Consider the following 22,157-nt stretch of genomic DNA (forward strand, 5'->3'; position numbering starts at 1 on the left):
GCAAATGAACTGTATGTTCTGAAAGTTTGCTTCATAGAGTGAACTTATTTTTGCAATATCCTAACATTCTGCTCACTTTCATTTTGGCAGGAACAAAAAAAAAAAAAAAAAAACCACAGATGTGAAGTCTTCACAACCAGCTTCATCACAAACATAAAGGCAGTTCCTCAAGGAATCTAGGTACGGAACGGGGGGGTGGCATTACGGTGTACTGAGGATGATGGTTTAGTTTCTTCCCTTGTTCTTAACTGAGTTAAAATATCTGCAAGGTCTTATACTGTAACTCCATATCCATACTTTGAGGGTGTCTGTTCTCTTCACTGTAGGGTTGAAATATGTATGTGAAAATAGAAAAGCCAAGTTAAAATTTTAGTGAAAGTTTAATTCTGTGACAAAATGCAGGCTAGCCCTACAAGGAGGAAAAAAATGAAGCCGTGGCACTTGTGCCCCATTTAATTAGTCCCTGAAGACAGCTTTTGGAATGATGTTCCTGTTAACTTAGCTTGAATGGTCTTAAAAGGATTCACTTTGGCAGGTTCTACTTACAAGAGCTGTGTAAAAAAGGGCAGTGATTTTCTCTTCCTCTGGAGAGGAGCCACCTCATGGCATCATGGGGTTTAGAGAAAGTCATATCAAAGCACTATCGGTTATTTAAGACCTGTTCAAATAGAACTGTTGAGCAGGGGAAATTAATCTGTACCCCCCAAAAGTTCTATTAAACAGTCTCACCACCAACCTTCAAAATCCCATTACTTGAGTCTCTGGCTCCCGCCATCTGCAGTGTGGTCTGGCCAGGAGTGAATTAAAGGCAAAAAGATTGCTCCTGGCCAGCCAGAACTAACCTGACGTGTATCACTACCCGCGTGCTACTCTTCATCTAATATACAACAAGTGCAGGTTAGGAAAAGAAGCAACCAGCCGTTCACAGCAATGAAAACAATCGGAGTGAAATACTGTATTCACGGAAGGTTTGCTAATACACCGAAAAGAGAATTTGGATTCAAATTAAAACTCCAGCACTGTAAACACTGCAGTTATTGTGAGAGCACCTACCACTGTCCCAACACGTAATTAACTGCTTGAGTTGACACCACAGCAACGAACTCTCAACACTCTCCTCCATTATTCAGACCACGCGAGGCAAATTCAGGAAAATCAGGATTTTTTTTTAACAGGGAATGTGTGTGAAACATTTTTCATTTTTTAACACTGCCCACACTAGTATTGCTTAGAAAAAGTTATAGGTGAGCTGGCCACCTCGTCTTTCCCAACCAGCTGATTACAAATTCGGGTATTTGGGGGAGGGGATGGGGATGACCCAACTTCCTAGAGCATGAATTCCAGAACAATCCAGTGAAGAGTGATCTACAGCATCATGATATAAAGTGACCCCTCACCTGCACAGCTTGTGGCTAAGGGTGCTAACCTCCACAGGCCAGCAAAGTGGTAGTTACTCAGACGTAGGGAGATGCCCAGAGTCCCCCACAACACGTGGAGATAGAGTGTAATTATGGTCCTCTATCCTCCATTCACCTGCACTCCCTTCCATACATCCCAGATAAGGGTTTTGACACCCAGCAGCACCTTCCTTAGCAGATATCAGACCAGCAATGAACGCAAGGTAAAAAGGTGTAGCTCCCAAGCACTTCGAATCGAGTTTCAGCTAATATCACTGCACTTGAGAGCTCTTCTTTTTTAGAGAAAGCTCTGAGCCATCCACCTCACGCAAGGATGGTGGAAGCAGTTGCTGGAGGCTCTTGTTAAAGACAGAGCTGTGTGTCACTGGGACAACGCCTGAACCAGAGTAAAATTTTCTCTTTCTCCACAGCTGCCCAGGGCTATCTACAGTGTGTGATTTCTACTGCTGATTGATGCATCAAATGGCATTAGTGTCTCCCACTGTTTCATACCATCATTCTGAAACTTGGAAATCTAACCCCGACCGTAATGCTCAGATAATGTAACCGATCAATGTTCTTTGCCACATATAGCATTAGTAGGCAGCTAGCAAACATACCTTTTTCAGGGCAATGTTACTTTAATCAATTAAAGCTGCAATCTATGCAACTAACAAAGCTATGCACGTTCTGTACCATATTGGTTAGGGTGTGTGCTGCTGTATACCCTCTACTCTTGTCTGTCAGTGTCTTTAGACTGTAATCCCTTTAGGAGAGGGAATCTCTCTGTATAGTGCCCACCACCATGGGGCCCCAAACACTACAGAAGCCTTTGGGTACTACTATAATGTAAATATTTCCTTCTACTGTTAAACTATCTAGTTTTCTTAGGCACAAATGAACAAGTCCCATGAGTAATTCTGGGACTGTCACTAGTTCTTTGATATCTCTCTCAAATATTAGCCCTGCTTTCTAAACATAATAGTTTACTATGAAACAAAATACTGAACATTGTACATGAACATAGCACATTACATCCCACTGTATTATATATTTAATGAACTGGGATCTGAAACCATGACTGTAACGTTTATACAGTTCAGTTGTTTACATAATGAAGCAGACTGTAAAAACCCTACTTCTCACTTATAATTTTCTTAGCTACCGCATATCAACTCATACAGTACACATTACTTCCAAAATGGCCTTAAACATCTACATTTTGCATTCCGTTATTTTTTAAAAAGCGTTACATATTAATTACTCTGGAAAGTTTCTGAACTCTATTTAGCAGCAAATCTCCTTTCTTGATGGTTTCTTGGTACTGCCAGTTCTTGCTATCGGGCCTACAAATTAGGAAGAAAGGGTTTTATAGTGAGAAGTCAAATTAAACCATGACAAGCTTTTCAACAACACTGTCAATTTAGTAACTGATTAGAATATACAGCCTATAAACCAGATTATAGATACTGTACCTGTTAGTTTCGACTATCTCGTTTACTTTGTCTATTTTGCAATGCAGTCGCCCAGCTGCAATAAATCTTGAAAGCTCCCTAATTTAAAAAAAAAAGTATGTTAAATATATAGATGTTGCACAAAAGAGTTACAGGGTCCCACGAAGTGTCTTGTTTTCCTCCCACCCCACTTTTAAAGAAATGCTTTAAAGTTCATTTTCCCCCACAGCTATTTTTAGAAGGGCCTTTCAGGTTCCACCTTTGCTCATCTCCTTCCTTTTCTTCTTTTAAGCTGCACCTCGTTTGTTTGGACGTTAGGAGGTGGGGGTGTATTGTGTACACTTCGTTTTTATTCTATTGAACAGCTCCTGAGCATCTGACACTGTCTACAATGACATTAGTGGAATGGCTCCAAGGCAGGGCAACTACAAAATTAGATGCTATTACATTAAATAACGGTGTCATTGCTTCCTAAAAGCTAACAAGATTACCCTTACACTCTGAATCTGGGTAAGGACCCTCTATTTAGAACTCCCTAATCAGCCCAGGCTCCTACTGAAGCCAAGGGGAGTTTTGTCTTGTCACCAAGTGCAGAATGATGCATTTTATGCTTTGTGGAAAGCCACCTTTCAATTTTGGAGGTTGAAGTAAGTTGTCAGAAGGCCACAATCAAACATGGTTACCCCACCATTTATATTTCTCCTACTACAAACCACGTCCAGCCCATTCAATCCAAAATCCACGTACGTCTCCCTTAACCTCTTGCCACACCTATCATCTCCTGACGTTCTGGGCCAGTTGGAGGAGCCAACAGTCTCCTTACCAGCTCGGAGCACTCCCACTTCCTCCTTCTGCACATCTGTTCTGATTCTGTATCTTTATCCCACCAGCAGTGTTGGGCAGTAGCACCTGTGCTCAAATTACTCAGATTAGACAGTCCTCTTCCCAGTTGCCACTGCCCTCCTATACCTCTGAAAAATTAAACTGCACAGCCTACTTCTCATGTTTCAGCCCTTCCTATAATGGAGAGTAGCCTTACTACACATTTTTACCCACCCTAGTCCCTTGCCTGAAAGTTCCCCTCCACAAGTTATTAAAAACCATTAACATTTCTAATGTAGAGGAAAGCAGAGAGCAGTTTGTGACTTGCTCTCCACCATTTCCTAAGATCATGTGGTTAAACCCTGAATCCTTCCAGTAAACAGTCCATTAGAATGTGAACAAACAGCAGAAGAGACTGATGGTATGGAGGAGTCAATAATTGGACAAAAAGACCTGTCTGACTGCCTGGCATTGAAAATAAGGGATTTAACACAACCTGTCAACAATTGTATATGTTTTTCTAAGAGAAACAGTACAAAATTGTTTGCCATTTCCTAATAGCCCTGCATGTTAGATTGTTTGCTTAATAAACTGCTGCTCACGTTAATTTTGTTTCCTGGTCCAGCTAATTCTTATGAGGCCATATCGCAATAAAACGAACTAGAGTGGTTTATTATGGATCAAAGTGTGGAGAAAGGAAAAAATAATGCTGGTGCTGAACAAGTGCCTGTGAATTGATAAGGATTGGTTAAACAAGGGGTCGGCAACCTTTCAGAAGTGGGGTGCCGAGTCTTCATTTATTCTCTTTAATTTAAGGTTTTGCGTGCCGGTAATACATGTTAACGTTTTTTAGAAGGTCTCTCTCTAAGTCTATATTATATAACTAAACTATTGTTGTATGTAAAGTAAACAAGGTTTTCAAAATGTTTAAGAAGCTTCATTTAAAATTAAATTAAAATGCTGATCTTACACCGCCAGCCTGCTCAGCTCGCTTCCAGCCTGGGGTTCCGTTCACCTAGGCCTGCAGCGGGCTGAGCGGGGCGACTCAAGGTCAGGGCAGAGGGCTGGGGGGTGTGTGGACGTGCAGGGCAGAAGGCTGGGCGTTGGTGGGGACTCGAGGTCAGGGCAGAGGGCTGGGGTGTGTGTGTGGTGTGTTCAGGGCAGAAGGCTGGTGTTGGGGGGAGGTCAGGGCAGAAGGCTGGGAGGAGTGTGGGGGTGCAGGGCAGAAGGCTGGTGTTGGGGGGAGGTCAAGGCAGAGGGCTGGGGTGTGTGTGGAAGTGCAGGGCAGAAGGCTGGGTGTTGTGGGGAGACTCGAGGTCAGGGCAGAGGGCTGGGGTGTGTGAAGGTGCAGGGCAGAAGGCTGGGCTGGATGGGGGATGCAGGGCAGAAGGCTGGGTGTTGGGGGGAGGTCAGGGCAGAGGGCAAGGTGTGTGTGGGGGTACACGGCAGAGGGCTGGGTGTTGGGGGGGACTTGGTCAGGGCAGAGGGTTGGGGTGTGTGTGGAAGTGCAGGGCAGAAGGCTGGTGTTGGGGGGAGGTCAGGGCAGAAGGCTGGGAGGAGTGTGGGGGTGCAGGGCAGAAGGCTGGTGTTGGGGGGAGGTCAAGGCAGAGGGCTGGGGTGTGTGTGAAGGTGCAGGGCAGAAGGCTGGGTGTTGGGGGAGGTCAGGGCAGAGGGCGGTGTGTGTGTGTGTGTGTGGAGGTGCAGGGCAGAGGGCTGGGGGAATGTGGGGGTGCAGGGCAGAGGCTGGGTGTTGGGGGGAGGTCAGGCAGAGGGCTGGGGGGTGGAGGTGCAGGGCAGAGGGCTGGGGGGGTGCAGGGCAGAGGGCGGGGTGTGTGTGTGGAGGTGCAGGGCAGAAGGCTGGGGAGGGTGTGGAGGTGCAGGGCAGAGGGCTGGGGTGCTTGGCTAGTGGGGGTGCTCCCAGCCCCCTGCCCAGAACGAATGGATACAAACTGGCCGTGGGGAAGTTCAGACTTGAAATTAGACGAAGGTTTCTGACCGTCAGAGGGGTGAAATATTGGAACGGCCTACCGAGGGAAACGGTGGGGGCGACGGACCTGTCTGGTTTTAAGATAAAGTTAGATAAGTTTATGGAGGGAATGGTTTAATGGTAAAACATAGTAGTCAAGGAAAGCCAAGCAATGGTGGGTAAATAGTATAATGGCTAACGGGGTCGGGCTGGAGACTCTTGCCTATATGCTCGGGGTCTTACTGATCGCCACATTTGGGGTCGGGAAGGAATTTTCCTCCAGGGCAGATTGGCTGAGCCTCTGGAGGTTTTTCGCCTTCCTCCGCAGCATGGGGCAGGGATCTCTAGCAGGAGGGTCTCTGCCGATTGCAGTCACTAAAAACAGGATTGGGGACTTCAACAGCAGAGTCCAGGGAAGGGGTAGGGACGGTTTTATGGCCTGCAGCATGCAGGGGGTCACACCAGATGATCATAATGGTCCCTTCTGACCTTAAAGTCTATGAGTCTATGCCCTGTTCCACCCCCTTCCCCCAGGCCCGTCCCTACCTCTCTCTGCCTCCTCTACGGAGCAGCGAGCACGCTGCTGCTCTGCTCCCCCTCCCCCTGCAAGGGCCATCGCAGACAGGGAGAAGGAGCGGGAGGAGGAGGGACTGGAACGCACCAAGCTGTGGGAAGAAGCGGGGGAGGGGGAGAAGCTTGGCTGCGGCAGGACCAAGCTTCGGTCTCCTGCCCCCACAAGGGAGAGCGGTGGGCAGGGGGGCTGAGTGGGGCGGGGGCCCAGGACCCCCCCACCGCTCTCCCCTGCCGGGGGCAGGAGGCAGAAGCTTCTCCCCTCCCCTGCTTCTTCCCCCTCCTCCTCCTCTCACTGGGCAGGCAGCGTGCCACTCAAAATCGGCTCGCGTGCCGTATGTTGCCGACCCCTGGGTTAAACTCTTCCTGTTAGTCGCTAGGAAAGAAGTGACAATGAAAATAAACAAACCCATATTCCCATAGTAGAGCATGACAACATGGATAAGTGCCTATAGTAAACCAGGTAAGTTACAATCATTAATAACTATCTACTCTCACTATTAATAGAAACTGGTATAACTTAAGTGCTGATCTCATTAATATGATTATATTCAGTTTCCTTTCAAATGTTCATTTTTTGCTTTAATTTATTAATGTACATTTCAGTCAGGACTCAGATTCATGCCTATTTTTTCTTAATTGGGAATATTTAAAAAAAATACTTATAGACGGAAGCAAGTTGTTCCTCTAGAGCAGTGTTTCCCAACACGTCCCTCGGCCCGCAGGCCACTGCTTCCAGCAGCTCCCATTGGCCTGGAGCAGCGAACCGCGGCCACTGGGAGATGCGAGCGGCCGGACCTGCGGACGGGGCAGGTAAACAAACCGGCCCGGCCCACCAGGGGCTTGCCCTACACAAGTGGCGTCCCAAATTTGGGAAACACTGCTCTAGAGGTATTCAAACACAAGCTGGCTGTTACAGGTATCAGAGGTAAAGCCACTAATCTTTCACCCTAGATTTAGCTTCAAATCCCAATTTAGGCCACAGTGAAAACAAGTTGTAGTTCCAGTTCTAAGGTGAGACCAAACAAGTCCAGGTTGAGGTGTGATTTTTGGAAAGCTTGCACAACAGCTGCCTACACTTTACCTGATTTAAACCACAAATATCAGGTCCAATCGACACAGCCATGATAGGTGAGTCAGGCGATCCAGTTAAAACTTGTAGTGAACTTAATGTCCCAAAACTGGAACATGGACAGTCAAAATTTAAAGAACATGATGAAGTCTCATCTACATCGTAACTTTTAACTGTGTTATAGCCTCGTTCCCTAAATTCAATTGTAGTCATCCAGATAGCCCTTGATCTTATCATTTAAAGAAAAAAAGATACCTTAAGACAATATTATCTCATGATGCTTCATGTGTAAAAACTAAATATAAAATTCTTATGCAGAGAGAAAAAGAAATACTGGACAATGAATTTTTTTTAAACAGACTAAAGTTAAACTGATTTCTACACTTAAACATGAGACCAGTAAAAAATAATCTTGCAGATAACTTGGTTTGTGGATGGTGTAAGTAAATACCTCTTCTCTCTATTTGGTATCGTCTGTTTATTTGTAGCAGGATCACTGTAAACTCATTACTTTATAAATGATGACTAACGTCTCTAACTTACAAAAGTTACTTTTAACTTACTGATCTATGAATTCTACACCGACTCCGAAAGCTTCTGCCATGTACCCTAGTGTCAGTGACCGGTAGGATTCTAGGAGTTGGCTGTACGCATGGATTCTCATTTCCCGTACATAATAACGATAGTGAGGAGCAAACAGCCAATCTTTTTTCATCTCTTGCTCTACAATAGCTGAAAAGATAAAAATCACAAATACAGTCTATAATCTCTGAGTTAATCTGTTCCTCTTTATACAAAAAAACCCAACACATAACGAAGTTCAATAAGCAACATGATATGGTATGTGACTGTACTAGATCCCTGTGTCCCGTATGTGTGCATTGAGATACAAAGGCACAATCAAAGTAGATACTCACATCTTTGATAGTACTTGGTTTATGTTTGCTTTATCAAAACTTGTTTTTAAGAATAGAATAGTTGAGGGTAAGACTAGTTTTCTATTGAGAGGGTCTTAAATTGGCTTTAAGAAACTACAGACGCTTCAGGAGCTCTTGTTTTTTATCAGACTGGCACTTGCAGTTCTCAACAGCAGCTGAGATTTTCTGCCCTCTGCTTTTGGTTGCAGGGCAGCCATTCAGATCCAGTCTTCCCCAAAGTAAAGGGGAAGACTTTTTTTTAAAAGTCTTATTTTTGCTACCCTAGAACCCATTTTCATGGAAACTGGAGCAGAAACCAGCAGCATAAAAACTGACAGAACAGTGGCAATGATAAAAAATGGATTTTAAAACTGTTTTCTTTCCTCGTTTCTGCACTGTTCCCATAGAAACCAGTTCAAAACAGCCCTAAATAGCCAGCGGCTATGAAATCTCCCCTTTGTAATTTAAACCTGAAAGTTCAGATTTTAAAAATCAACCTACAGAATTTAAACTCATTTGGCTTCCTGATGCATCCAGTGTTTTAACTTTATAAAAAACTATATTCTCTTTTAAAGGAAGCCTTTCAGAATTCCCATTTTAATGGAGTTAAGTACTCCTACCGTCCCAATTCCACACCCAGGAGTCTTGTATTGGCATACAGCCTATGGGTCTGACCACAGAATTAGGACCAAACATAGCAAATTGGCTCTTTGATGGTACCCTGTAAGAACCTTCCCTCATCCAACCAGATGCCATCTTTCAGAATGCTCATTTTATAAGAAAAACATTTTAGAGAGCCATAAATCCATGCAAGAGCAGCTTATCTCCCTCACTGTGCTGCCAAGGGAGAGTGGTATTTAGGAATGATTCACCTAAAGTAAATGGATGATTTTAACTGTCAGGGGTTTGACAATACTAACTATACCTACAGCCCATCTCCTAAGCAATTCTGCAAAACTCAGCTCTGATTTGCAGCAAGCTGCTCACAGGACCTGATGAGAAACACAGGGGAAAGATACTGGTGTATGAAATATCCTTACCTAATGACTGGAAGAAGACTGAATAACGACATTCATAGAGTGAAAAGAGATACTGTCGTACAGTTGGTAAACTATGCAACACTTCCAGAATCTCTGCCCCTTTAATAACCTGAAAGCAATCAAACAATATTTAGAAATTTCATATACTAGTATCAGAGCGAGAGAGAAAAAAATTAAGAATAATTTGATCAGCTTGAATCAATGCAGTCATTTGCTTTACTTGCCTTCTCTCTAAGGTCCGGTCTGTCTAATGCAATCATACTGACGTAGACAGTATATGTTACAAATGTTTTGTAATCCATAAGTTCATAAGATGTAAATGTTGAAACTGTATCAAGAAAGAGTTCTGCTGCTTGTTTGAAATCTCGAATAGCTACGCAGTAAAGCCCTTGGTAGACTTTTAGACGATTTCTCCTGTCCCAGTCTCCTCCTTCCTCTATTAGACTTAAAACAAATAAGATATATATTTACTTGTTTTCATTATCTGAAATAATGAGTGCAGTACATTTAACAAGATTAGAGTGCATAAGGAAATCTTAGTTATGAAGTACACTATATCGTAACAATTAGGGCTTCAAAAATGCGCTTGTCGGTGGTAGATGGGACGCTTTCCTCGGTGAGGCCAGAATTCAAGCTACATTTTAAAAAATTAAAAAGTTTCTAGCCTATTTAGTTGTGATGCTAATCTTCCAAACGTGAACCTATGCAGTACTGTGATCCTGAGTCTGCAGGCACACACCTCCAATGCCTCTGTTGCTCACAGCTTTGACCACCAGTAGTAGACTAAAATCATTAAAAAAAAAAAAAAAAGTGAGGAAAAAACCCCCCAAAACCTATGGGCAGCAGTGAAACTTTCAAGAGCCATGTAATGCTGCTGTAGCCACAAGCAGCAGCAGAGGCAGGTCCAGGAGCCATTCTGGGAGAACACAAAAAATAGTGACTGAGGGAAAAGTGAAGTCAAAGATCTCTCATTGCAACAGCCAAGATGATCAGGAACCAGTAGTGGAGACCAGCTCATTACAGCAGCCTGAAAGCTCCACGGTGTTAAGGGGGAAAAAGTTCCTCTCCCTTCTAGCAGCTACAGGCAGGAAGAAGTTTGGAAATTCAAACTCATCAAACACAGGCTAGTCAGGAGCAGACACAAAAGATTCAAGCCCCGGGTAGTGTCCAGGGGCAACAAGCAGCCTCACAGAAACCCCAACACCTCCACCTCCCCACTCCCAGCAGCTGGAGATTGTAAGGGCATCAGCATTTCTCCTATGGGATTGTCCCATGACTAACTGATGTAGCATCCACTCATCTTTCATATCTAACTCTAGCTAGTAAGTTTAGTCCTCTAGCTAGTGGGCATCTGGGAAGTTTTTCAAGCCCTGGTTATAATCGTTTGTGTCTTTCATCACTTTATCCAGGATCATAATGTATAAGAACTAGATTTAACTGAAAATTAGTAAATAATGAGAATACAAATGTCACTTTATTTTAATAATAAGCTCCATGTGGCAGGAACTCAGATTTCTTTCAGATTGCAAAGTGCACCGTGCATTTATAACGAGAATAAGTATTAATTTTTTTAAATTATTAACAAATAAGCCAAACCTATTCACTGGCAATCAGGCAGTTCTATAGTCATCTTCAAAACTAATGTTTTGTTAGACATATGCAACCAATGATGCTTTACTTCAAAAGGTGGTATTTGCCACAAATCTAACAATGGTACCTTTTTGCCTTTTCAATATTCCGTGTGATGAGGTCATTATCCATGTAAAACAAACCAATTCTTAGAAGGTAGAACACAATATCCAGACGATGTCCCAGTGCCACCGTTTTGTCATACGTCTTACGAAAAGCAGTCAGAGCTCCTTCCTAACAAGACAATATTTTCTAATATTAGAACATAAAAAGGAACTGGCACTCCACTAAAATGTCTTATCAAGAGAAGCTGCCTTGGGTGTTACCAGGGTAGTGTACAGATTTATCTTGCTTAAGGACATTTTAACAGTACTGTGGGGGCAAAAAAACCACAGGCAAGTGAAATGTGTCTTGGCTCTTAAAAAAGCTGGCAGCCATCTTAGAAATCCAGTTTAAACTAAGTTAGCATGCTCTGATCAAGGTGTATCATCCACAACAGAACTGTACAAATGTCTATCCTAAATAATTAAAATACCAACCTTCTTCAAAAAAGGAGATTAACATTCACAACTTGTCAAAGTTTAAATCTGAAGTTCCAAAAGTTACTCCCAAAATACCTTAACAGAGTCCCCACTGATTATATGAGTTCAGTAACTAACTCACACTGCATATGCAATTATGATGTAACAGTTTAAAAACAAAACACTAGGTAGGTAGAAAACACTGTCTACAAAACGTTTTGAAAAGTTTTAAATGGCAAACTTTTATTTGTTCTCTTTTTAGTTTGCCTTTCACTTCCCAGTTTTACATCCCTTTCCTTTCTCTTGCTGCACTGCTTAGATCTCACCATTCACCCCACCCAGGTGTGGTTCTATTTTCTCCAGATCATGAGTCAGTGGCCCTCCTCTAACTGGATGGAACGCATAGGAATTTGCCTGGTTTGAAAGACTAAGAATGATTTTAATGACAGCAGCCCAAGGAACCTGGGCCTTTAACTCACCTTGTCCCCAATTCGGCACAAGTACTCAGCCTTGGCCATCATTGCATCACGGATTTCACTCTCCCCCAAGATCTTTTCAGCATCTTCCAGTTCATTGTCAAGACGTTTCAACTCTTCCTCATTCGCCTTTTTCATCTTATTCAACAGCTCCATGTCCATCTGCCAGTCAAGCGGCTTGCAGAGTGCTTCATAGTATGGGGCCATATCTGAAAGAGAATTGGGGTAGTTCTTGCTGTCATAAACATTGCTGCAAGATCACATATCAATAGTGTGAAGTGCTAAAGGAAAACTCCCATTGAGGGAGGAATATAACCAGATTAGTTATCAGGAGCTGCCTGTTAAAAGGACGTTTAGACACTATGCATTGAAGATTGTGTTTCAGATTCTCTTCTGTTTGACAGTCTCCTGCCTCTTATGCACAACTAATTTGCTTCCCTGGTCCCCAGCCTGCTCTTTCGCTATGTCATTCACCTGTTGACTCTTGCCAGGCTACTAGTGTGGCACGGGGGCTGTTTTCTTTACTTGCTTATGTAGCACAAAGCACAACTGGACCGGCACGGCGAGGTGCTACTGCAAGTTAAATGACAGCCATTTCTCTTCAGCAGTAGAGACCATGGGGCCCAGAGACTGAGATGCACCCACACCCTACAGAATAAGGCGATGCTGTGAACACTGACCCCAAAGGATCAGTCCCTATGGACAGACTTCCCTCTCCTCTCCCCCCACCCCTATGAGTGCTGGCAGGGCATGCTGGGGGCCCACAGCTTGTTACAGGGGGAAGGAGAGAAGCCCCAGGCTGCACCCCCGCAGCGAGGGAGGGAATGGGGTCTGAGGTTGGGGGGATGTGGAGGGGGCAGGAAGGGGAGTGGCAGTGGGAAGTTTGGGGAGGGAGGGGTTGGGAACTGGGGGGGGGAGTGGGGGATGGGGACTGTAGGCTGGTGCTAGGGGATGTGGGGGGAGAGGGCTAGGGGCTGGTGGGGGAGGCGGGGAGATGGAGTGGGAGAGGGGACCAGTGAGGGAACGGGGGCTGAAGGGGGGGGATGGGATTAAGGCCTGGTGGGGGGAAATGAAGTGGGGGAGGGGATCGGGAGGGGAGGGAATGGGATGGGGGAGGGGAGGGGATGGGGAAGGACCGGGGGCCGGGGCGGGTGGGGGAAGGGAAGGGCCGGGTCCCGGTCCCGCCCGCACTCACTGTGGCGCCGCACGGCCGCCATGAGCTCCTCGCGCACGGCGGGGTCGGGGCGCTGCGGCCGCAGGCTGAGGAGGAAGCGGAGCTGGGCGATGCGCAGGTCGGGGTTCTTGGGCAGCCCCTCCTCCTCCAGGTTCTCCAGCGGCATGGCGGGGCCGGGCAGCGAGCGGCCGGCGGCGGGCAGCGGCGCGGCCAGTGACTCAGCCGCCGAGAGACGGAAACCGGCGGCGGCCGCTTCCGCCCGCCCGGGCCCGGCCCCGCCTCCGCCTCCGCCTCCGCCTCGCAGCGCCCCCTGCCGGCTCGGGGGAGCGGCCTCCCGGCCCCAGGGACCCCGGCCGCGCCCCGGCTCCCCCCGCAGCGCCCTAGAGACCCCCGACACCGACACCCCCACATCGCCTCCTGACACCCCCTGACACCGACACCCCGATATAGGACACCGACACCCGCCTCACACCCCCTGACACCGACACCCCCACATCGCCTCCCGACACCGACACCCCCATATCGCCCCCCGAGACCGACACCCCGATATCGGACACCGACACCCGCCTCACACCCCCCGACACCGACACCCCCATATCGCCCCCCGACCGACACCCGCCTCACCCCCCCTGACACCGACACCCCCACATCGCCTCCTGACACCCCCTGACACCGACACCCCGATATAGGACCCCGACACCCGCCTCACACCCCGCGACCCCGACACCCCCACATCGCCTCCCGACACCCCCACATCCCCCCCCGACACCCTCCTCACACCCCCCGACACCGACACCCCCACATCGCCTCCTGACACCCCCCGACACCGACACCCCGATATCGGACACCGACACCCGCCTCACACCCCCTGACACCGACACCCCCACATCGCCTCCTGACACCCCCCGACACCGACACCCCGATATCGGACACCGACACCCGCCTCACACCCCCTGACACCGACACCCCCACATCACCTCCTGACACCCCCCGACACCGACACCCCGATATCGGACACCGACACCCGCCTCACAGCCCGCGACACCGACACCCCCATATCGCCCCCCGACCGACACCCGCCTCACCCCCCCTGACACCGACACCCCCACATCGCCCCCCGACCGACACCCGCCTCACACACCCCGACACCCCCACATCGCCCCCCGACCGACACCGACACCCCCACATCGCCTCCCGACACCGCCTCCTCACACCCCCTGACACCGACACCCCACATCGCCTCTCGACACCCGCCTCACACACCCCGACACCGACACCCCCACATCACCTCCTGACACCCACCTGACACCCCCCCCACACCGACACCTTCATATCACCTCCTGACACCCCCTGACACCGACACCCCCACATCGCCTCCTGACACCCGCCTCACACACCCCGACACCGACACCCCCATATTGCCCCCGACACCCGTCTCACACCCCCCAACACCGACACCCCCATATCGGACACCGACACCCGCCTCACACCCCCTGACACCGACACCCCCACATCGCCTCCCGACACCAACACCCCCACATCGCCTCCCAACACCCCCCGACATCGACACCCCCACATCGCCTCCTGACACCCCCCGACACCCCCATATCGCCTCCCGACACTCGTCACCCCCCCTGACACCGACACCCCCATATTGCCCCCGACACCCATCTCACACCCCCGACACCGACACCTCCATATCACCCCTGACACCTGCCTAACACCCTCAGAGACACCCCCGACATCGACACCCCTGAGACCCCGACACCCGCCTAACACCCTCAGAGACACTCCCGACACCAACACTCCCCATAACGCCCCCAGAAACCCCGACACCCGCCTAACACCCTCAGAGACCCCCGACACCGACACCCCCATAACACCCTCCGACATACCCTCAGAGACACCCCCAACATCGACACCCCAAGACCCTGACACCTGCCTAACACCCTCCCTCACAACGCCCTGGAGACCCCCCCCCAACAACAACACCACACATGGTGCCCTCAGAGACCCCTCCCGCCCCATCTCAATGACCCCAGATACCCCCCCAGCACCCTCCCTAGAGACCATTGACGCCCCCCCAAGACCTGTGACATTGACACCCCCATGGTGCCCCAAGACCCTGACCTTCCCGCCAGACCCCTGACACTGACCCCCACCATGTCCTCAGAGACCACTGAGGCCAACAACCCCCACAATGCACCCAGAACCCCCTGACACCAATACCTCCCCTCTCCCCCCTCACCGATGAACCCAGATGCTAACACCTTCCCCTCCTCCACTGCACCCAGGGACTCCTTCAAATGAGACATAAATATTTCACCATAGACTCCTCCCACTGACACAGACACTCCTCCCCCACACATTGACTCCTCCCACTAAGAGACCCAAATACACCATGACCTCAGTATAATCAGACTCCACCAATGGAGACATGCACAAGCCACCAGTTCCCCCCACCCAGATTTTCAAATTTCTAATTGAAATGTGAAACATTTCTGTCAGCTCTAATATTTCACACTTTTCTAACACTTTTCATCTGTTGCTGTTAGCATCACACTGTGTAAAACATGTTATCTCTGCTGTAGCTTTCTTTTCTCCCTCATACACTTTAAGGCCAAAACAGACCATCTTGATCAGCTAGTCTGACCTCCTCCACATCGCAGGCCACAGAATCTCACCCACCCATTCCTGCAATAGGCCCATAACCTCTGGCTGAGTTACTGAAGTCCTCAAATCTCAATGTAAAGATTTTAAAAGTTATAGAGAATCCATCATTTACTGTACTTCAACAAGGAAGTGACCGGTGCCCCATACTGCAGAGCAAGGCAAAACACACTGCCAATCTGACCTGGGGGAAAATTGCTTCCTGAAACCCAATATGGCAATCAGTTAGACCTACCAGCCTCATCATTACTTCTTATTTTTAGTGAAAAGTCTGGGCATTTGTGATAATTTGAGTTTATACAATATTGTAGTTTGGACATTAGAATAGCAAACTGTTTTTGTTATTAGGTATCTGTATTGTGGTAGCCCCAGTGATGTCAGCTGAGATGGGGCCCCATTGTGTTAGGTACTATACTAGTCAGTAGTCACTGCCCTACAGATTTTACAATCTAAGGCCCCTATGTAGGAAACCACTTACATAGACAAGACACATGATTTTTGAACATTCAGGGTTGGCAGTACGGCCTATGTATTTATAATTTAGACTGTGTTCAATTTCTGTCTAATAAAATTTTACGATTGTAAAATTATCTCCAAATATCTCAATTTTGTTATATTTTCCCAAGTGAACACATAAAGCCCATGTATTTCAGTCCATTTCTGGTGGTGTGATTTTGTTTGGAGACTGTAACATTATCTGGAGTCACCAGATGGCACTATACATACAGATGATCTTGTATGAGTGATAGTGTGACTGGGTCATTAGCAAAACTAGACAATCTATCTCTGTGTTGTTTAGTGGAAGTCTTGAATTTGCAAACTGCTCCAGCAGAGTCGATAAATCATTTATAGCTACGCTGAAAAGGCTTAGGCTCAGATTACATCCCTGTGTTATTCCCCTCTCTTGCCTTAGGGCTGTTTGAAAATTGTTTATTTTTCTTCTGTATTGATAGGTTGGTAGATTGATATAGTGTCATGTTTTTTCACTAATTCCAGTTAGTATCAATTTACGAGTCAATCCTGGGTGCCAGACTGAATCAAAAGCTTTTTTAAAAGTTACAAAAAGCAGAAAACTCTCATCCCCTTTTATTTTTTAATATGTTTGTTGATCATCTGCTGGGTGAAATGCAATCAGTGGCTTAATACAGTTTGGCTTTTTATTATTACATTGTTACTGGCTAGACTCAAATGTATTATTGTTTTCATTGGGGGTGCTACAGAACAGTTGATGATGATATCGGTAATATAACGACCTCCGAGATTGTCTGAGTCGAGGGTCTCTCTCTGCTTTTGGAATTATTAGTCCATCTGACCTTTTCTGAGGGAAGTGTCGACATTGGGGAGGTTGGGCTAAAAATGTAAAAGGCTTTTTAAATGATTTCTATGTTGTGTTTCAGTATCAATTTGAGATGGAAGTAAATTTACAAAGGCAAAAATGGCAGCCAAGCACCTAATTCCTACAGACTGCTAATGCAAGTTGGGCTCCTAACTGCCATTAGTGTCTTTGTAAATATTACCTATATTTTCTGAATTTGTGTTTCTGAAGGATTTTCTTGAGTTTGAGTATTGTGAAAGGGATCTCCGGAATGGTTTGGTGGTTTTAAACCGCATCTTCAAGTCGAATCTTTTTAAAAATTATGCTCTTGTGTTCTTGAATAAAGTTTGGGGTTGGATTTCTTCATATAGATCTTGGAAAGAACTGTTTTGTCCAGATTTTACTACTGTGTATTCCTAAAGTTTTTCTTTTTTATTGGGTTTAAATTCTTGACAGGTTTGCCAATAGAAATTGTTGCCCAATGCGTCTTTGATTTGTGCTAAATATTTTAAAATGGGATCTATTTTTTTATTATTCCTGTCGAAGCACTAATTAGTAGTGTTGTGGTGTGGTGAGTATGAGATATGTTAGCTTCAAGTGTTTGTTTCAGTGTTTTAATTTGGAGAGTTCCTTTGTTTTTCCCCTTTGCTTATGACAGCCTATATCAAACTCTTTTTCTTCTTTTTTCTTTTTGAATGTTCAGTCTTCTTTTGCTGGTTGTATGGTTAGGGATTGCTTTGATGCTCTGCTGAGAACTCTGTGTAGGTCTTTTGCATCGATGTTTATGTCATTTGCCTGTTGGTCAAAGTGTTTGTTCAGGTTATCTATGACTAGAGTTTCAGGGCTCTTTTGTATTTTTCTTTTGATTCTTGTGCCCAAATATATTTTGGGCAATCTGTGTTGGTTTTGAGGTATGTTGTTTGTTGATGGTATAATTTAAGAATACAAAAGCTGGTTTGCAGTGGTCTGATAAATATGGCTAATGTCTCAACACACGCAGACTCCCCTTGCACACACATTTACATGCAGACTCTCTTTTTCTTGTTCAGACACAGACTTATTCCCATTAAACTCAATGAAACTGTTTACAACGTTAAGAATTCCTTGTGCATCATTGTGACAGGATTGGAAACATAGGAATTGCCAGGCGGAGCAGACCCAGAGTCCATCTAGTTCAGTATCCTGTCTCCAAGACTGGCCAGCACCAGATTCCTCAGAAAAAGCAACCTTGCATTAGGCAGATGTGGGATAATATGCCCCCCCCATTAGTTAGTGATTAGTTTTCACCCCAAAACTTGAGGGCTTATATCTCTTCCAAAACATCTGTTTGCATTAACTGAAAGCTCTGGATATTCTTGTTTTCCATACAAATATTCAATCCCTGTTTAAATCTTGCTAAATTTTTGGCTTCAACAACGTTCTATGGCAATATGTTCTACAGTTTAATTGTGCATTGTGTGAAAAAGTATTTCTTTTTGACTTGCCACTTTTTAATTAGGCCCTAACTATTGTTACCCCTTTTGAGTGCCCACCCGATAACTCTGGGTTTTGTAGGTTGGCCCAGTTAGGAGGAGAAATTGATGAGGGAGTTAGGTACCTTGATGCAGTCTTGTTTGTTTACAAAGAATGTACAAAGTCCTGTTTCCCTGAACACACGAGGAACCAAACAACAGCTGCTAATCCTCTCTTAGCCAGACCCCAAAATCCTCTTACTAGCTTCTCTCAGGGCCACACACCATGCTTATCCAGGCTGTGTCTGTAGCTTCCTTTCCTTCAGTTTCTGTGTGCTTTTCTTATTGTCTTCCCCCCATCCAGTGCCAGAATCAAGTTTTGCATCCAGATGAGGTGAAGCGGTGGTGGACTGGACAGCAAGCCCACCATGCATTCTCCTGGCAGTGGCGGTTCTTGTCCCAATGCTCAGCCCAGCTCCCCACTCTGAACGTTGCCACCTGGAGCCCGGCCACTCTTCCATCATGACAGAGGGGCGACTGGGTTAATTTTGAGTGTGTGGCATTGCGGCATGGTATATGGGATTGCAGTGCCACATCACAACACCCGGAACAAGAAGCCAGGCCCAATCTGTGGGACTGCAGCAGCTGCTATCGAATGAGTGTGGGGCTGGTTTTCTCAATAGCCCTGTGTGAAAATTTGTGTCAGACTCCTCCTTTTGTGAATTGCATGATATGCTTGAAAAGGCACACGCATGCACTCCTAGCCTATCAATTAGCTCCGCCAGTATCCACCCACATTCATTCAGCCAATACTTGGTGAAGGCCTTCGCCCACATACTTCACATTTCCGAGTGGCCTTGGACATGCCTTTGTTGTGAGTGGACACTGATATTTCATAAAGGAGCTTAACTGTTTTTACTATCTTAAATGATGGACATCAGCTCACCCACCAGATTCAATGAGGTTTAGCCCAACCTATAACAGTATGTTGCTATGAGTGAAAAGAGAATAAGACAGTTGATTTTACTTTCAATGTGGTTTTCTATTATTGTTAAAGTGATGCATTTTGTTTTGGCAATTATATGTGAAAACCTAGTTAATTTCTTTTTCAATTTTTGTCTAAATATTTAGCCCACAGTTTTCTAAATTTATGCATCTTTGTTCTTCCCTTACCTAGTGGTTGCTTGAAACAATAACTAGGAGGAGAGGAACCTAATTGTCTGCCTTTGGTCTTTAATGCCAAACGTGTTAGAATTCAGGGAGGTAATTCTTATATCACCAATTGTTATAAGAAGAAAATAAGGCTTAATTTGGTGGTAATAATTCTAATTCGGATTAAGATCTCTAAAAGAATCCAAATAAATAAATTCCTATGTTGCAAAAAGTAGAGCTGAAATGGTCAGATGGGGAAATGGGATCAGAACTCCTGGGATGCTTCTTTATATTCACATTACTTCATCCATTCCAGAACAGGTATAGTGCTTGAAGAGGGGTAATGTAGATGCTCTTACATGGTTATTTAAATGGCGTAACATGCCATATTTATGCAGTTGTATTAGTTAATCCATTTTAAATAGTTCTGCTGTGCTTTTAGTGTGAACGTGGAGGGTATAGTTTGAATAGAAAACTATCAGACTATTAACCTCAGATGATATGGTAGAAGCGAATAATATGTGAAGTATTTAGTCTTCAAAATATGCAAAGCTTTGTATTATCCAAAATTCAGATCACAACTCAAATTTGTTTTTACAGGTTCCCTGATTTTCCTAAAGACCTTCATATAAAACTGAGGCTTGCCTCCATTCAAAAAGGACAATGCAGAGCTGCCCATCATTTCCTGACTGCGTTCTGAGCCTGGCACCTAGCCAGCTGCAGCTGCTGAGCTGAAGGTCTCCAGCAAGTTTATTGTTTTTCTTTTTCCTGTAAGGCCCAATCCTGTGAACACTTACACGCAGGAGTAACTTTAAGCATGTGAGCAGTTCCACTGACCTCAATGGGAGTACAGTAGCTCTCTATTGACAGGCCCTCTGCCTCTTCACAATCCCACTGTAGCAGGTCATGTTTGTCTGTTCTTGTATCTGTGTGGTCCTAAATTCAGAAATAACAAGGAGAAAGTAAAAACAATGAGGAGTTTGGTGGCACCTTAAAGACTAACAGATTTATTTGGGCATAAGCTTTCGTGGGTAAAAAAACCCACTTCTTCAGATGCATGGAGTGAAAATTACAGATGCAGGCATTATTATGAGGAAGAAAGTAATTATATTTATCATTTAGTTGAAAGGATTACCAAACTACAATATTGTATAAGCTCAAATTATCACAAATGCCCAGACTTTTCACTAAAAATAAGAAGTAATGATGGGTGGACTGCTTTGACAAAAGAAGTCCTCCTACCCCTTTCTTCTGAACCGTAATCTATTTCTAGCACCGCGCCTATTCTCAAGAAGTGATCTGGATTGCACTGTGATGTGAAGTGCTACACCTGCAAATTGCCACAAGGTGACAGTGTTTCAGAGCAATATTGAAGCATAATTTTACCTCTCCTTTTTGTTGTTTTTTCACAGTGTAAAGTGAAACTATGGCATCACTAAATCCTAACTAAAATGATCAGGTACCGCCAAATTATCACTAAGCAACAGTTGTCGAAATGCTTAGGTAATTAAAGCCATAATTGTGGAAGTCTGGGGTAGGCTGCCTGAAATCACCATAGAGATGATTTTGCCTCTTTTTCATCTGTCCAAATTCATTGTTCTTAAATCAAGAATGCTTGTTTCTCCTTACGGATTGCCTGTGAATGTTCCCACTTGGGGGACGTTGGACTCTGACCCTGGGAATTTCAGGATACCGGTGCCTCTTAGCGCCGACAAACACCATCTTGCAACACTCCTTGTGTAGAGCTGAGATTATAAAAGTGTCATGTGACCCTAGCCACCTACAGTCGTTCTTTCCCAAGCCCAGCGGTGGATGTAATGACCTTCTGTCAGTGCATGTAGCAACGTCTGATCCACAGCTCCCTTAATTTCTAGCATATTAGGTACTTAGCTAGTTAACAAAATATTAGATAGTTTACATGATTTGGCATTTAGTTTATTCTGGGCCTTGGGTGCTCAGAGCTTTCGGTCAGGGCTGGTCCAATCTCCAAGGACTCAGATAAGCAGGGCAGATTTAAGTGATATGGGTTGTAGGCCTTCATGTTCCTGAAGCATATTGATTGTTTGTTCAGCCTGGGGGAAGAGCATTCCTCATATCACTGCTTGGTGCATAGAGCCTCCACACCCCAGGCCCACCCAGACAGGTTGTGGAGGCTGTGGGCCTTCCTTGCCAGCAGCCTCATGTGTCAGGTTGCTGGATCCAATGTCAGATCAGTCATCTGTCTCTATGAAGGGACAGAGCAGTCCATCTTGGGCTTCAAAGTCAGGGACAGTCCTGAGGTCAAAGTCCACTGCAGATAGATCAGGTTCCAGGGCAGTAGTGTAGGACCCAAGTCTTCTGCAGGACTGAAATCTCATTGGCACTGAGAACATCCGCTTTAAGAAGTGAACCTGCCAATGCTAGAATTCCACCAGTGCCATGGCTGATTTTTCACTTATTAGGAACCCATTGATGTGGGTCCATCATTGGTGCCATTTGCTCTGCAGGTAGCTAAGAAATTGGATACTAAGGAAGCATTCGCAGTGACAAAG

At 45.8% G+C, this 22,157-nt stretch overlaps 1 protein-coding gene and 1 long non-coding RNA gene across 2 annotated transcripts; both read right to left on the reverse strand.

Annotated features, from left to right (window-relative positions):
* Nucleotides 1-1,145: 1,145 nt before the first annotated feature.
* On the reverse strand, nt 1,146-1,394 carry LOC135972522 (uncharacterized). Its single transcript, XR_010588989.1, has 2 exons — nt 1,258-1,394; nt 1,146-1,227 (listed from the first exon to the last, which is right to left on the reverse strand). It is a non-coding gene; the product is annotated as an uncharacterized LOC135972522 (long non-coding RNA).
* Nucleotides 1,395-2,438: 1,044 nt separating this feature from the next.
* On the reverse strand, nt 2,439-13,311 carry PSMD6 (proteasome 26S subunit, non-ATPase 6). Its single transcript, XM_065550654.1, has 8 exons — nt 13,060-13,311; nt 11,868-12,073; nt 10,956-11,101; nt 9,463-9,682; nt 9,239-9,347; nt 7,845-8,013; nt 2,873-2,950; nt 2,439-2,743 (listed from the first exon to the last, which is right to left on the reverse strand). The coding sequence occupies exons 1-8, from the start codon at nt 13,202-13,204 to the stop codon at nt 2,647-2,649; spliced, it is 1,170 nt and encodes a 389-aa protein (XP_065406726.1). The 5' UTR covers nt 13,205-13,311; the 3' UTR covers nt 2,439-2,646.
* Nucleotides 13,312-22,157: the final 8,846 nt, after the last annotated feature.

This window comes from Chrysemys picta, chromosome 7 (assembly GCF_011386835.1).
Source record: "Chrysemys picta bellii isolate R12L10 chromosome 7, ASM1138683v2, whole genome shotgun sequence".
Classification (NCBI taxonomy): domain Eukaryota; kingdom Metazoa; phylum Chordata; order Testudines; family Emydidae; genus Chrysemys; species Chrysemys picta.

Excerpts from the sequence above, each read along its gene's own strand:
- PSMD6 (XM_065550654.1), bottom strand. The coding sequence starts at position 13,204 with ATGCCGCTGGAGAACCTGGAGGAGGAGGGGCTGCCCAAGAACCCCGAC. Across the intron at positions 12,074-13,059 it reads GGCGGCCGTGCGGCGCCACA|ATATGGCCCCATACTATGAA; the intron begins GTGAGTGCGGGC and ends ATTCTCTTTCAG. Across the intron at positions 8,014-9,238 it reads AGTCTTCTTCCAGTCATTAG|CTATTGTAGAGCAAGAGATG; the intron begins GTAAGGATATTT and ends TTATCTTTTCAG.